Source organism: Stenella coeruleoalba (genome assembly GCF_951394435.1).
Source record: "Stenella coeruleoalba genome assembly, chromosome: 10".
NCBI lineage: Eukaryota > Metazoa > Chordata > Mammalia > Artiodactyla > Delphinidae > Stenella > Stenella coeruleoalba.
Genome location: NC_137156.1, coordinates 69,630,872 through 69,647,212, shown reverse-complemented (window position 1 = coordinate 69,647,212; position 16,341 = coordinate 69,630,872). Strand labels below are relative to the sequence as shown.

The 16,341-nt window shown below is 46.6% G+C and overlaps 1 protein-coding gene across 3 annotated transcripts in view; it reads left to right on the top strand.

Annotated features, from left to right (window-relative positions):
* Window positions 1-8,823, top strand: part of DCP1A (decapping mRNA 1A) — a 65,149-nt gene extending 56,326 nt beyond the window's left edge. Inside the window, exons 9-13 of one of the 3 annotated variants that reach the window (XR_013830216.1) lie at window positions 785-1,003; window positions 1,308-2,118; window positions 5,321-5,385; window positions 7,013-7,146; window positions 8,606-8,823. Coding sequence is in view for 1 of the 3 variants with exons in the window: in XM_079934531.1 (XP_079790657.1) it covers window positions 785-1,003; window positions 1,308-1,388 (300 nt within the window). In the remaining 2 variants the exon portion in view is untranslated. Of the gene's footprint in view, window positions 1-784; window positions 1,004-1,307; window positions 5,282-5,320; window positions 5,386-7,012; window positions 7,147-8,605 lie in introns of those variants that run through there. The other 2 variants (XR_013830217.1, XM_079934531.1) reach the window with 2 other exon arrangements.
* Window positions 8,824-16,341: the final 7,518 nt, after the last annotated feature.

Sequence of the window (16,341 nt, the reverse complement as noted above, 5' to 3'; positions counted from 1 at the left end):
ACAAAAAATATATATATTTATCTTTGATACCTGTAATGATACAATAAATACGTTGAACACCACCAAAGAAACTAAGGCTCAGGGTTTCCCTGGTGGTCCAGTGGCTAAGACTCCGCACTCCCAATGCAGGGGGGCCCAGGTTTGATCCCTGGTCAGGAAACTAGATCCCACGTGCCACAACTAAAAGATCCCGCATGCCCCAACTAAGACCCAGTACAGCCAAATAAATAAATATTTTTAAAAAGAAAGAAACTAATGCTTCATATAACTGGGTTTTTTTAAATTCTCTTTTTATTGAAATAAAACTTACATATAATAAAATGCAGATTTTTTAATTGAGTTTTAACATACGTATATCCCTTGGGTAATGACCCAGCCAAGGTATGTAACATTTCCATCACCTCAGGAAGTTCATTCACGCCCTCTTCCAGTCATTTCTGTGCCCCTCATGGAAAAACTTTACATGTTTGATTTATCACAGGACTATTCTTACTGTACATACCCTGCTGTTATTTATCAGGTCCCCCTTCTGTGATGATCGGGCCTGGCTTCTCATAACAACTCTAGAGCATCCTTATCATATAAATGGACTCTTTATCCTTCAGCTAACAAGCTTCCTAACCAGATGTAAAATGCCCAGATGCTGCTCCTGAATGTTTATCTGAACCCCAAACAGTTAGCACTGGACTCTGGGCTCCAGTCTCCTGCTGCTTATGCTTGTTATCAGGCGTCCACTAATCAACGTGGCTGCTGACAGTGCAAAATGACCATTGTTCCCCTGCAGGTGGCAGGCCCCCCACTGGTTCCTGCAACAACTTCGGCAGTGTCCTCAGTCCTGCTGTCCCCAAGTGTTTTCCAGCAGACAGTTACAAGGTCCTCAGACCTTGAGAGGAAAGCAAGCTCCCCTTCTCCTCTCACTGTTGGAACATCAGAAAATCAAAGAAAGCCTTCCATTATCCTCAGCAAGTCTCAGCTCCAGGATACATTAATACATCTAATTAAGGTATGTAGGGCATCAATTTCATCTTTGAATTTCATTCTTTAAAAATAAAAAAATTGTATGACTTCTTAGAAAATCAGCTCATAAAGAAAATTCACGACTAGCCAGAACCAGTGTTTCTCTCTTCTTGGGCATATGCTCCCAGTGGAAGAATATCTGAGTGAATTCCAAAATATTAATGGTTATCTCTGGGTGGTGGGATTCTTTGGGTAATTAGTTATACAGATCATGTATACAGCTTCTTCCTAAGCGGTTATCAAGAAAGTAAGCTCTAGTGAGGTAAATGTGACATTACCATCTCTTCCAGAATGATTCCAGCTTCCTTAGTACGCTTCATGAAGTCTACTTGCAGGTTCTGACCAAGAACAAAGACAGCCACAACCTATGACTGGAGCAGAGTCGATCCAAAGGCAGAATGGCGACCTCAGAAACAATAGGCCTCATCATGGAAACTTCTAAACAGAACATTGAGTTTTGAGAATCCTGAAATTGAGCCTATGAGAAAGAGACTCATTCCTTAAGAATGTTTTCCAAGTGACGTTCCCAGTGATAATGGAGGTTTCACTGTGAAGCATCACCAGCAGACCTTTGTTTTGACAAAAAAAAAAAAAAAAAAAAAAAAAGACCATTGTGTTGAGTTGTGTGGGTGTTTTCATCAGATCTAAGCAAGTTTGTGAAATAAGGAATCTGATTTTCAACTCACTTTCACGTTCAAGGTCTTAGGGAAAAGGGGTCACCAGCCTTGCAGCAGTCAGAGTTCAGCCCAGTCTGCACCCCTCTCCCCTCCACTCCCCCCCTGAAAACTTGAGCATTGGGCTGGTAGTCAAGTTCAGAACAGAGCAGAAGTCAGCTCTGTGCAAAGTAGCTTCGTGTTTTAAGGGTCAGAGTTTAAGCTGGCAAATTAGGACTGATTTGTTCAAGTGAAGTATGTTTTATATGAATGCCTCACTTGGGCCTTAAAAGTTCTGAAATTTCTTAATTGTGTTTTGTTTTTAAGTGTCCCCAGTGCTGCCATGTGGCAGGCTCCCAGTGTGGGGATACATTGGAATCAGGCCCTGCAGGCCCTGTCATGGTATGGGAGCAGGCGTGGCACATCTTTGAAATAAAGGCTGGGACTGGTAAGGCCCGAATTCTATCAGAAATCTTCACTTTAAGTTACTCTCCAGTGGTTTTGAAAATGTTACATTTGTGTGTGAATCATAGCCTTATTTTCCTTTTCTGTCTAAACACAGTGAGAAGTCATTGTTAATTGTTTTCCTTAACACTTTGACAAAAGGACCAGTGGACCAATCTGACAAAGCCATTCTGGTTCCATTCCTCAAGTCTACTGAGAATAGTTTTAAAGCTATGCAGAAAAGGGAGCTGTTATTCACACTGCCCTTACTTTATTATAGAATATGGAGTTAAAAACAAAGTGTGAAATTCAGAACTTTACCAATGTATTCCTAGGCTGTGAGTACTTTTGCAGCCCGAAGTGTGAAAATATGTAAAGATGCTTTGTTATGCTGCTATTGATCTGCCATGATTTATATTTATTCTTTTATGGCATGTAATGGTGATTAGTAATATTTTAATGTAGATTTTGATTTATTTCAGCAATAGTAATTTTAAGATATTCTTTGAATGAAAATGTCTTCGTTTCTATGATACAGGTCATTTTGTAGTATTTAACCAATTAAGATGCACTGCTTACTTTTCTGAGCACTATTTAATGATGGGGTAAAACCCAATTGGCTCAACCAGCTAGCATAAGGATTAGCTGTGAATAATGCTGACAGATGTAATGGTTCCTCGGGAACAATCATTTAAGCTTTAATGGTAACTCAATCATAAGTCCACAGATTTTTTTTTTTCTAGCTGAGATTTTAGAAAATTACTTGTGAATTACATACTTGTTTTAGTTTGCTCTTAGTTTTTTAGCATAAAGAATACCTTGATTGGCTTTTGTTAATCTAAACATGCTTCCTGGGCAACTTTTCTGCTTCCCAATTTAGTGTCTTCTATTGCATTTACCTAGTTATTTGTGAATTGCGCAGAAGCCAGGGAAGCTTTTAAGTTCTCATACTCCATTAGGAATAGTTTGTTTTCAAAGGTAGTGTGTAAATTCAGCAACCAAAAATGAATTGCTTGCGTGTCACCTGGGAAAGAGAAGGTTACAGTAAGACATGAAGTGTTGCTGACACCAGGAGATGGTGTCCAGGGAGCCACGTGACTGTTCTCAGAAAACAGTTGCCCTGGTAGGTTTGCTCGCATCCCAGGTGTAGTCTCAGTGGGCTTTGGTAAGTGGAAGAATCGAGGGATTCTTGTTATGATAGACATTTGAATTGAAATGATGATTTGAGTATGGACAATATTACAAGAGAGTTGAGAGAATATCCTGAAGAGGGTCTTTAATCAGATCTGTTAATTTTCACCCTTTAATCCAAGGAATGAATATGACAGACAGTAAAGAGAATCTGTGATAAGGTTTCCTTAGTGTGAAAGTAAATTTTTAAGTGCCCAAGTCATGGAGACTTGAAAAGGGTAAACCTGTTTCAACTCCCAGATTTATGTATTCAAAGCATTTTGAAAATTCAGAAGCCAGAAGTCCCCTGTCATGATGACTAGGAAGTTCAGGCCAGAATGAGTCCCTAGAGAAGTCAGGCCAAGCCTGAACAGTTGCAGTTGGATGACCCTGGCCCGAAAGTCGCAGTTCAGTTGCCTTATTCCTCATTCAGGCTTCTGTCCAGAACCTCATGCTAGTTTAGGTTGCATGTTTACATTGCTGCAGTGACTTTACTGGAATCTTAGTTTTAAACCTTAGGTGAATCAAAATGGACACCAAAACAGAGATGCTTCTTGCTAGGTTTGCAACTTCAGGTGACCTGCATTTAGGTCACCGTGACTGTCTGTATGCCCCCCCCCTCACCTGGGTGGGTGGCACTACCTTCTTTGGTTGTAGTTGATGTGGTGTCTTTGAATGGACTCCCACCTCCCAAACAGCCTTGCTCCTTTCCTTTAAGGAAGAAGCTCCTCCTCATTGTGCATCTCTCCCGAGGTTTGTAAGGTGTGACTTTGAATCCTAGGTTTTCAAGTGACTGTCAGTTTCAGAAGCATTCATGCCGTCTGCATGTGAATGTGAGTGTCCATGGCTTACTTTGGAAGGCTTTTGGGAGTGGGGTTTTGTTAAGAGCCCAAGTTGACCTGGGTCCTTCTCTGCCGGAGGATGCACAGGCTAAGTTTAGAATATGACCCGATTTTGCATGTCAAGAATTGTTCTTTTTCCACCCATGTTTTCTTGTAAAAATTTTAAACCCCATCAAATCTTCTACTAGGTAAATATTTTTAAACCACGCAGCTTTATTACTCTCCTCCCCAAAGAATGTAGTTTGAAATTTTCTCATTTTGGTAGTAGAGGCCATAACTGCCATTGTATTACTAACAATGCAACATGAAATTGAAGGTGCCTAACTGCTTAAAAAACAAAATTAGCCATCATACTGTAACTCTGGGCAAAATGAAACACAGAGGAATGAGAGGCAGCACAGGCACGAGTGGGCTCAGTCCACGTGAGTGAAGACGAGGAATCACACGGACGTGTGTCCTGCATTCTTGCTGCGCGTTTGCTGCTGAGCACGTGTTTCTTTCTTACTTGTCTTTGGTTTTCTTCAGTTGTATTCAAAGGGCCTTCTGGAACCAATAGTGCCCTGTGTTTTCAGGTGTCTAAAACGTTAAGATCTGAAACAAGTAAAGCAACTTACACTGAGCTTTTTAAAGCTGTGCTTGAGAACATTTCCCTGAGTGGGCCGGGGCCTCAAGGAGCCTGTTTTTCAGCAAATTCAGCAGGAGAGATGTGTGCAATGTTTCACTCAGTTTTGTATTTGACATCTTCATTTGAAATGCTATGATGCAATATCGTTCACTTTGAATGGGGAAAATGCAAAATTGTGTTTCCCTTTTATCTGTGTGATTCCTTAAGAAACGTGTTTTTAACAGTATGTGTTCTAAATGGTTTTTTATTCTGTATTCCTGCTTTGGCCATGTGGCTCTCATGACCTTCAGTGTACCAGAGTCTCAGCGCCCTGAAATGTGAGCATGAGAAGCTCTGGGGTTACAGCAAGATTTTTGTTCCATGAGCGCAATACAGCATCATTAACATTTTTAATGGTATGGATTTTATACCATCTGTGTATGTTTGCAAATATTAAGTTATTACCTGTTTTCAGATGAGCATTTTTCATCCTAAATTTTATATGTTTGCAAATATATTTTTTTAATAAAAGTTCAAAACCAAGTTTTAGCACCTACTAAATTTTAATTGTGTTTTTATTGAATTTACAGAAATAGGAACTTTTGAATGAGTTGCTACACTTTTCCAGAGTCTCCTACTGCTGAGAGGGAGTGAGGTGAGAGAACAAAACAACTCCGTTTATTCCTCTGAGTTTTCCCCAGATGGAGGGTACAGGTCTAATCATGACCAAAAACACTGTTTTACAGGGGACTTAACCTTCCAGGTCACTTCCCAAATTCACTCAGTTTATGTGTGTTGAGTTGTCATATGTGCCAGGCATCTAGGATGATAAGGAAGGAAAGAGGGAGGGAAGAAAGTAAAATGTCATCATTATGGGACATAGGGAAAAGGAAAAAAGTGTTAATCATATATCTCCCTAGTAATTGTTCACATTAAGTGTGTTTCCAAATGAAATTCTCTCTAAAATGTTTGACATACCTGCCTGCTTTTTTAGAGCAGAGCATATGCTTAACCCTTGCTTTATGACTTTCGTACACACACCCCAGTCATCATTAATGCGTGCTCATTCAGCACTTAAGCATTGCTGTCCATTATTTTCCTGATCTTCACAATAACCCATTTTAGGGAGAAGGGAGTTGAAGCTGAGAGTGACAGGGCCTGCTGCTTATTAAGCCAGTACTGAGTTAGGGACCCGAAGCCAAGCAGACCAGAGGGCTGGTCTAGAACTCCTTTCTTGACTCCATTGCCTCCACGATAAATTATTCTAGATTGCTTTCTATAATTCCTTAGGTCACACATTACCACTGTTTATTAAAAGCTAGTTTGACCTACTCACGTGCTGCTTTTCAGCTGTCATGACCTAGGAAACCAGGCAACCAGGTTCATTGGAATTTCGTGAAAAACTAAGGCCACTGGATCGTGAACAAGAGCCATAGGGTTTGGGATTTTAGGCTTCCTGGTTGTTTCTAATGATGTTTTCACTCACCGTTTATGGATCCTGGTTCATGCTGTTGCTAAAAGATATCTCGTCTTAGGCTTCCCTGGTGGCGCAGTGGTTAAGAATCCGCCTGCCAATGCAGGGGACACAGGTTCAAGCCCTGGTCCGGGAAGATCCCACATGTCGCGGAGCAACAAAGCCCGTGTGCCACAGCTCCTGAGCCTGCGCTCTAGAGCCTGTGAGCCACAACTACTGCTCCCCGCGTGCCTAGAGCCCATGCTCCGCAACAAGAGAAGCCACCGCAATGAGAAGCCCACATACCGCAACAAAGAGTAGCCCCCCCCTCCGCAACTGAAGAAAGCCCGCATGCAGTAACAAAGACCCAACGCAGCCAAAAATAAAATAAATAAATATTAATTGATTAATTAAGTGATAAACTTTAAAAAATACCTGGTCTTTGAGTAAGTGTGTGAGTTAGAAATTGCTGAGGCTTCTGTGTTTGTCAGAGCTACAAGAACCAGCCTGTCTCCTGGATGAGCAGCTAGAAATCCGGCCATGGGGTTTCCTCTAAAGATGAAGCCAGGTTCTTGGAAAGCTGAAGGGAAGAGCAGCAAAACAGTCACTAAACCAAGCAAACCCTGGAGCCCAGCCTGCATTCTCTCCTTTAGGCCGTGTCTTTTGGGGTCTCTGTTACCCCCAAATGTAATGGGAAGACGCCAACAGGTTTCTAAAGGGCTTAGATCAATTCAAGATTCTCCACCTGTCTAAGTTTGCTGCCACGCTCATGCAGACGGAACCCATGGCAGGGCGGGCGGGCGGATGGGGCTTACATATATCTCTTCAGTTCACCAGGCAAATTAGCTAAAAGTAAAGCTGACTACTAAGAGAGCTCTTATGCCCAGCGGTAGAATGGCTCGGAAGGAGGTGATACAAAGGCCGCACGACAGTCACATCATGTTTCACAGGTACTTCTTTCACGTAAGTTTGAATATATTTGAAGTACAGTCCCACAAGTAATCATAACCGACGTTTGTTGTGTGCTGTGTGCTCTGTGTGCATTCCTTAACCCTCCCCACATCCCTCGGAGGTGGAGGCCATTCAAAGTGCAGCCTTGGGAAAGGGCCACTCACGACACCAGCTTCCTGTCATCCTGGGAAGGGGCAGAGGCCCTGGCTGTGGTTAGACTGACGTCAGCCCATCAGTCTAAAAAGGGTCCCAGAATTTGGAGCTGAGAAGCCGGCCACAGTCCACAGGAACTGCTGCTTGCTTACCACGTCCCTGCCCCTCCAGAAAGATGGGTCTGGTACTGCCTGAGCCCTGGCAAAGCTCTAGAGGCAACCCCAGCAAACCACCCACCATGTTCTGTGGAATTTCTCAGTGTTGGCAATGGCGCCCTGGCTTCTGAAGCATGTACAAAAATCTGGACCCCTACACATTTTGCTAACGAAGCCCCGTTTTGTTGTTTCTATATCTGACACGTTCCTGCCCCCACAGACTGCCCCTCCCAGCCTCTCCCAGGCAGGGGTCTTTCCCCTGGACAGAAGGGCTAACATCCTCTCCCGTCCTGCTGGCACCGAGAAGCTTCCCTGATTTCTGTTTGACCCTTACCCCGACAGGCCCCCTGATGGGAAGGGGGATGCTAGCAATGTTGCCGGCCAACACCCCCATTTACTGTGTGGTCTCCACCCTAGCAGGCACCTCACCCCCTTTTAAATAAACAAATATTTTGTCATTTCACCTTTACCATTTTGACCTAAAATTCATAGAGAATGTAACCTATGCCTACATAATTTTTAAATAAGACCTTAATTGTGATCTAAAGGAGATGTTTTAAAGTAATTTATAATCAGATGCTCCATATTAAATATGGAAATGCTTGGGCATGACTACACAAATTCTCAGAATGCCCCCGTAAATAGGAGCCCTGGTCTTCACTCTGACACAGCTGCCCTTCACCCAGAAGACGGCCGCTCTCCCACAAAGGGCCCGTCCAGGGCTGACACACCCGCCCCCCTCCATCGCCTGCCCTGACTCACTGGGCTCCTGCCCAAAAGGAGACCAAGGAGCTGTTTGCGCTCCAGCCCAAGATGGCGAGGTTATTAATTAACATTCCCCGAGGACTTTGGAGCCCTTAAATGCTGGGCCGGTGCGTCAACCTCAGAGAGAGGTAGGAGGGAAGGTGGGAGAGAGACACACACACACACACCCTATTTGTTGGTCCCCATCCGACCCTTGGGGCTGGGGGTAGCAGCTGTTCTGTCCCAGACTCAGTGCTGGACACTATGGGCACAGCCCCACACACGCCTGCCCTGTCCCCTTAGCCTGGGCTCCATGGTAAACTGCGATTTCGGGAGCAGGGATGCACGTCACTCTGGAATAGAGTGACTTTGACCGTCCTGAGCACCTGGGGGACACATGTCATTGCCTCGTTTTCCAGGTGAAGGAACTGACCACTGAGTGATTTGCCGAAGGCCATCCGTCCAAGTTCACCCAGCTAGGGGGCAGCAGAGGCAAGAGTTGACCTGGACGTGTTCAGTTCAAACCTCCCTCTGGGTTTGTGGAACGTGGAAAAAGCTTTCGGGTCCCTGGAGAATTTTGAAGCACGTTTGGAAATGACAGTGGCGTCGCTGCCAGTCACCTGTTGTTATCCCTTCCTCCCAGGTATGGCTCTTCAGAGGGCTTTCTCAGCCCTAGGCCGGGGGTGGGGGGGTGGGGGGTGCGTCGGAGTGGCTCAGGGGCATCCTGCCAGGATACTGGCCAAGCTGGGAAGCCGAGGTCCAGATCTGAAATGGGTTTATAGTCTCAATTCCCATCACCCATGCCAGCATGACACAGGTACAGTTTGGTGGCAGGGGATACTGTTATTTCAAAATTTGCTGTCGGTTGTCACTTCCTCCTTGGAGCCTTCCCTGATCTGCAGTCTCAGCAGGCAATTCTTTATACAGATCACAGGACAGGGCCGTGTGGCCCCTGCCGACCTGTGACCTGTGATCTGAGAACCAAGACAGGATCATCTTCTTCCCCAAACATCTAGCACAGTGCTGGCACACAGGCCTTGGTAAATGCAACAAAGGAGTGAATTCATGAGAGAATCAAAGGGTCAATTGAGGCCTCATCAAAGTCACCAGAAGGAAGGCTGACTAGATGTCATTGCTAATTCTAGGGGTGGGGTGGGGAGAAAAAGCCATTGTGTTTGGAGGGCAACCAACCTGGGTTTGGGACTTCCTGTGGCTGCTGACTGTTCCTCCCAGCCAAACACTGTTACGGCTTCGTGTTTCCCAGGAGGAGCCGTGTGGCTCTAAACAGGGAAAGGATCCCTCTCCATGCCTTTCTCCAGACTGCTGCAGCCCTACCCTAAATAACCACCACTTCAGTTCTTCAACAACTGCCCAGGAGAAAATCCACTTAATCTCCCCACAGCAAAACAAAAATGTTCATCTTTAATATCCACAGGAACAAAAGCCACCTCTACCACCCAGCTTGCTCAGGGAAACCAGGAGATATCAGAAGAGGGAACAGGGTGACAGTCTCTCCCCACTCTGTGCCGCAGGCCATGCAGGCGGGCCCGGCTGCCCTAGAAGTGCCCTGACTGTCAATAGCACTGCCCAAGCCCTGCCTGGCATGGCACACCCAGACAGGAACTGATGAGGGCTGTTGAGGCAGCTCCTTACTCCCCACCCAGGGAGGTGCCCAGGCTCTGCTACTCAAACCGCAAGCTGCAATGACGAGGCACTTTTCCTTTGTGTGCAAGGAAAGCAGGCCTGGCAGGGCTGCGCTGGGCTCCATGCTGGTGCTCACCTTTCAGGAGTGCCAGGTGCCTGCAGCCCCGGCCTTTGGGGGTGACTCAGAGGGTCGACCACCCAATCTGGTCCTGGGATTGGCCAAGGACACACAGTGATGACCAGAAAAGAAGCCCTCTCTCCCAGAAGCAAGTGCTAGCTATAGTGAAAGCACAAGTATTGTTTGATACAGTATAAACGCAGAAGCAACGCAAACGTCCAACCAAGGGGGGACAGTGGATGACCTTCCTCTTCGCCAGTAATAATTCTGGGGGAGAAAAGCACGTGGACTCTGCGGGAAAGCATTTAAGATGCACAGTGATATAAACCAGAGGGATCATGACCTTACTTAAAATATTCATGTTCATGGATAAAAAGGGAAAAAAAAGCCTGGAAGGAAATAACCAAAATGTTGTCCTTAGTGACCTCTGGATGGTGGATTATGGGGGATGAAGTTTTCTTCTTTGTGTATCAGTCAGGATACAAGCAGAGAAGCAGAACCTGTAGGTCTATATTAAAGATTTGTGGCAAAGAATTGGATTGCTCCAAGGTGGTGGGCCGAGGGGACTGATAGGTAAGTCACAAACTGCAGAGGAGGCTGGAGCTGCCACAGAAGAAGTCACTTTGCTTCTTCAGCCTTTCAACCAACTGAATCAGATCCACCCAGTTATCTAGAATAATCTCTTTTACTTAAAATCAACTGATTATGGGATTTAATCACATCTACAAGATACCTTCACAGCAGCACCTAGGTTAGTGTTTGATTGAATAATTGGGGACACAGCCTAGCTGAATTGAAACAGGAGGGAAGGGGGGCAGGGCACAACCTTTGAAAGAATGACATAGCCCGAGGACATGACATAAACGGATTAGAACCAAATGGGTCCAAGATGGTGGGCAAGTCGACTTCCACTAGACCTCGAGCCTCAGTATACGCTCATTGTAACACATCAGTAAGCTAAATGACAAACCTACAGGTGCCATGACAGTTCCAAGGCCAACCATAAGGATGAAAAAGTGGGCAGTGGCCCAGTTCATGGAAATCCCCGCCCCTTCCCGGAATAGCTGGAATACTCCTCCCACTCATTAGCCTATGAAATTACCCACCCTTATAAAAACTGACAATCCCATACCCTGGTGCCTTTCTCACCTTCTGAGATGGCCCACTCTGTCTGTGGAGCGTTTCTCACTTCTTACCTATTACTTTGTCTCACTGAATCCTTTCTGCAATGAGACATCAAAAACCTGAGCTTCATTAAGTCCTGAAACCAGGTGTGCAATCTCAGTTGGAAGACTGGGAGTTTGGTCCGGGTTCTAGTCCCGGCCATGTGGGTTCAAGTCCCAGTCTGGGTTTTGGCTGGGTTTGAGTCCCGGCACGTGAGTTCAAGTCCCAATTTGGGGTGCACGGTTTCAGAATGACATGTAAAACAGACTGTCAGAGTATTTTGCTATATTCTCAAATTTTCTACAAAGAACATGTGTTGTCATTTGTATAATTTTTTTTTTTAAGCAGTAAGTGACAAAACCACCATGAGATACCACTTTGCACCTACAAGGCTAGTTAAAATAAAAAAGACAAGAGGATGGGCTTCCCTGGTGGTGCAGTGGTTAAGAATCTGCCTGCCAAGGCAGGAGACATGGGTTCAAGCCCTGGTCTGGGACGATCCCACATGCCGTGGAGCAACTAAGCCCGTGCGCCACAACTACCGAGCCCGTGCGCCACAACTACCGAGCCTGCGTGCCACAACTACTGAAGCCCGTGCTCCTAAAGCCCGTGCTCTGCAACAAGAGAAGCCATCGCTATGAGAAGCCCGTGCACCACCACAAAGAGTAGTCCCCGCTCACTGCAACTCGAGAAAGCCTGCGTGCAGCAACAAAGACCCAACGGAGCCAAAAATAAAAATAAATAAATTTATTTTAAAAAATTATTAAAAGATACATTTCTGCAAGAAGAAAAGTGAATCCAGAGAGAAGATTTGGGAGTAAAGAAGCAAACCCTGACTGGTTCAAGTCCCAGCGCGTAGATTCAAGTCCCAATCTGGGTTTAAGCTGGGTTTGAGTCCCGGCATGTGGATTCAAGTCCCAATCTGAGGTGCACAGTTTCAGTACCACGCAGCTTACGGGATCTTAGTTTCCTGACCAGGGAATGAACCCAGTCCCCCGGCAGTGAAAGCGCTGAGTCTTAACCACTGGACCACCAGGGAATTCCCAAGTTGTGATTTTTTTAAAAAGCAATAAAATGAGAAAGGAAGGAGAGAGAGCCATATGCACCGGGGTTAGAGCTGACTTCTAGCAAAGTCGAGGAGCTGGTGAGTTATCCCCTGTGTCCAGGTTCCCTTTCCCCACCCCTGCCTCCCTGTCATGGGGCTCTTGCCCAGTGCCCACGGTCCCAGAGTCTGCAGGTGTCCTGGAGAAGACCATCTATAAAACTCATCTCAGAATTCTCTCTTCTCATTGATTTTCCCTTTGCTCACTGGCCAAGGGGGTCTAATACCTCCTGCTGCCTACATACCACTGCCAGGAAGAGCTTACAGCTGTGAAAATGAGGGTAGCCTCCCCACCTTGAATTTGCTTTCCCCAGGCAGAGAAAGGGAAAACAAGAAGAAACCTCTGTTTGTTGTGAGAATGAGCCCATTTTACAGATGTGAGGAAACAGAGGCCCAGAAACATGCAGGGATCCACTCAAAGCTATGCAGGTCTTGGATTCCCTCCCTCTGCCCTCTCCCCCAAGCACATGGCTGAGAGGCAGAGGTGACTGAGTCACAACCAGACTTCCTGGAGAGCTCATTGCCAAATATGTATCAAGGGCTTTAGAAGGGTTGCCACCCTCTGACCTAGCAGCTTCCCATTGAAAACTCTGGGAAAACTCCCAGCTAAGCTGCCAGGAGGACAAGGATTTAGGTACCACATGTTAACTGCAGGGTAATACATCTTGGTGAAAACCTGGAAGCACTCCAAATACTCATCACTAAGGGACGGTTAATAATGAGGACATAGCTCCATGATGGGACAATACACAGCTAGTAAAAACGATGTCTTTGAAGAATTTGGGAATGCTAATGGGAAAATGTAAATGACAAATGGAGAATTTTATGTGATCCTGACAATAAGAAAACAAAAGAAACTACAGTAGCAAACACCTAATGAAGGGACCCCCACTTCTACTCTCCAGCCCCTCTCCCTGACCCTTGACCCTGTTTTATTTTCTTCAAACAATTGTAATAAATCAGTATTTGTCAAATGAGGGAATTCCCTGGCGGTCCAGTGGTTAGGACTCCGAGCTTCCTCTGGAAGGGTCACAGGTTCAATCTCTGGCGGGAGCTAAGATCCTGCATGCAGCGTGGTGCAGCCAAAAAAAAAAATTTTGTCAAACGAACAAATGACTTTACCAGTGGTCCTCTTTGGGTGGCATTACATACAATTTTAGTTTACTTCTAAATTTTCTATACCTTCCAGGTTTTTACAATGAGTGTACTTTACTTTTACCTTTGGAGGGGGGGGCAGTGTTTTTAAAAAACAAGAACAAAAACAAAAGTTAAATCAGAAAAATCAGAGGTTCTGTGAGTTGAACTGTGTGTCATCTCACGTCCCTGGGGGCAACATTATCAAAAGAAACTTTACCCCAAAAATGCCTCTGGAAGGAAATTTCCGGCATTGAGAGGAGAGATGGATTTATTAAAACTGAATTCTTCATCAACCTACAAGCCCGTTAGAGAGTGTCCAACGGGCCCTCTGCTATGCATTGGTGGACACGAGGCTGGACACATCCTCACACAAGGACCCATCCCAGGCCCCCACAGGCTTTGAGCCCCGGATATGAGTCAAAGACAGTGTTCTGAAGACCCAGACTGGGATGTTGCCTCCACTGCAAGCCCCGTGCTGACTGTAGGGCCCCCAGCACTAGCCCAGGCCTGCCCCAGGAGCCGCACGTGGGCCAGACCTGCCAAAGTGATGCCCAGTGCTGTCATTCAGGAACACAGCTGCTCGGGACCCGTTCACGCCTCATCGGTGTCCACTCAGGGGATGTGCAGAAGCACATCAGGATAGCTCTGCCCTGAATTTCATGTAGATAGCAGAGCAAGGGCAGGAGGGACCTCCCACTGGTGAGCACCCACCGCCTGGAGGTTTGCTCCCAACTCAAAAACATCCAAGGAAACAGCCTGGCTTATGAAACACAGAGGCAGCTTTACATAATCGTGAGAAATTACAAGAAAAAGCGCATTCATAAAAATGCATCTCCAGGGCTTCCCTGGTGGTACAGTGGTTAAGAATCCACCTACCAATGCAGGGGACATGGGTTTGAGCCCTGGTCCAGGAAGATCCCACATGCCACGGAGCAACTAAGCCCGAGCGCCACAACTATCGAACCTGCGCTCTAGAGCTCGCGAGCCACAACTACTGAAGCGGGTGCGCCTAGAGCCCGTGTTCCACGTCAAAAGAAGCCACCGCAATGAGAAGCCCGCGCACGGCAACGAAGAGTACCCCGCGCTCGCCACAACTAGAGAAAGCCCGCGCGCAGCAATGAAGACCCAAAGCAGCCATTAATTAATTAATTTAAAAAATTAAAATAAAAAAAAATGCATCTCCCAATCTCAACAGTGCTTTTTTCAAGATGGAATTTTGTTTTGCTTTTTTTTTGGATTATAAAAGTCAACAGTGTTCACTAGCACTAAATTCCAGCCAAAGAGAAATTCATAAAGTAGAAACCCAAAGTCTCCCTCAGTCCAACCCTCCAAAGTCCCCCATGGCTTGAAGTCTGTCCTTGCAGCCTCTGTTCTGCCCAGACACACTTACGAACACACACATGCATGGGTACACACGCATGCGCATACACACACATGCGTGTGCACACTTTAATTTATTTTTGACAGAAATAGGATCACACTCTACCTGCTGTTCTATACCTTGCTTTACTCTGTTTACATGTCACAGACATCTCCCCACCACAGCTGGACTTTCAGTGCTTCACTTAGCCCCATGGCGTAACCAGCGAGGCATTGAACTCAGGTCTGTCCAGGTCTCCCTGATGTTTTTCTCTGGAGAGTTCTCAGCCCCAAAACAGAATTGCCTGAGTGTCTTCTTAGAAATGCAGAGCCCCAGGCCCCACCCTAGGGATTCTGATTCAGAAGGTTAGATGTGGTGACCAGGGATTCGTGGGTAGAATAACTGTTTCAGGCAATTCTTATGACTCAGCCAGCTAGGGGACTGTCATGTCTGGTGATTGGGACCCTTAGGAGCTACAGTTCCCCACAGGCCCTTCCAATTTCTGTCCGCAAGTCAGAAATGGGGATACTTTAGAGTATCCCCATTTCTCAGGAGGCTTGGTCTTCACACCGATTGGGTGAAATGACCACGTAGGGCCCCACCAGCCCGTGCCTGCTGCCATTGCGGACATGCTTGCCCATGGAACTTCCCTCAACATCATCTCCCACGCACAGAGTTCCTAGTGGAAGGGCACGAGCACTGTGGAGGTCTTCATGTCCAAGGGTCTAGTTGGGTGCCCAGGTCTGAGCAGCAGGAGGAGCTAGACCTTGGCTCTGCCCTGTGCCTTAGCTAAGGCGCCCAGACCTTGTAGGCCAGGGGGGTCGGGGAGCGGGGCAGGAGGAGAAGGCTGTGGTGATGCCAAACTGGGTCTTCTTCACCTGGAATCCTGGGATGACAAGAAGCTGCCCAGGGGTCCCTAGAGCCCCACAATGGGGCAGGTGGAGGGGCATTTTATTCTATCACTGCTGGATCCCCAGAGCCATGGAGAGAACTGTGCCACCATTAGAGACCAGGGTGGGTGCAGAATGGCAAGGATTAGTCCCATTGGGCAGAGGGAGAAATTGAGGCTTGGAACAGGAAAACACTGCTCTAAAGGCCAGAGTTGGAAGGCACAGAGCTTCCAAAGGGTTTCAAAGGTATGTCTTTTCTTATCAGACTGAGGGCAGAGGCACACGTCAGGTCTCTGACATGGCATACCCCTGGGGCTATCTCACTCCAATCCAGCCTTCAGCCCTTGCCAGCTTTGGACCCAACCCTGGGTGGGCAGGCCTCCGTGGGCTGGGCCGGCAGGACCCAAGTGCTATGAGATGCACTTGGCTTAGGGTCTGGCTGGGCATCTGGGAGCCAGGCCAGCAGAGGAACAGCCAAGGAGCACCCAGAAGTGGGGTGGGGGACTCAGTCACATTCAGTCCATTGTCCCTCATGACCCAGAACTCTGAGTGTTGGCAAAAGACACAGAGGGGACACAGGCAAGGAAGGCCTGGCCACTTGCCTCCCTCAGCTTGCTCAGGGGCTCAGCATCAGACAGATCTGATGCAGCCCCCTCCTCAGCCACTGATTTGAGGGGATACCTTTCTCTGTCCTCTGTAAAATGGAGCTTCTTCCTGTATAAGACGTGGTAAAGGGTATC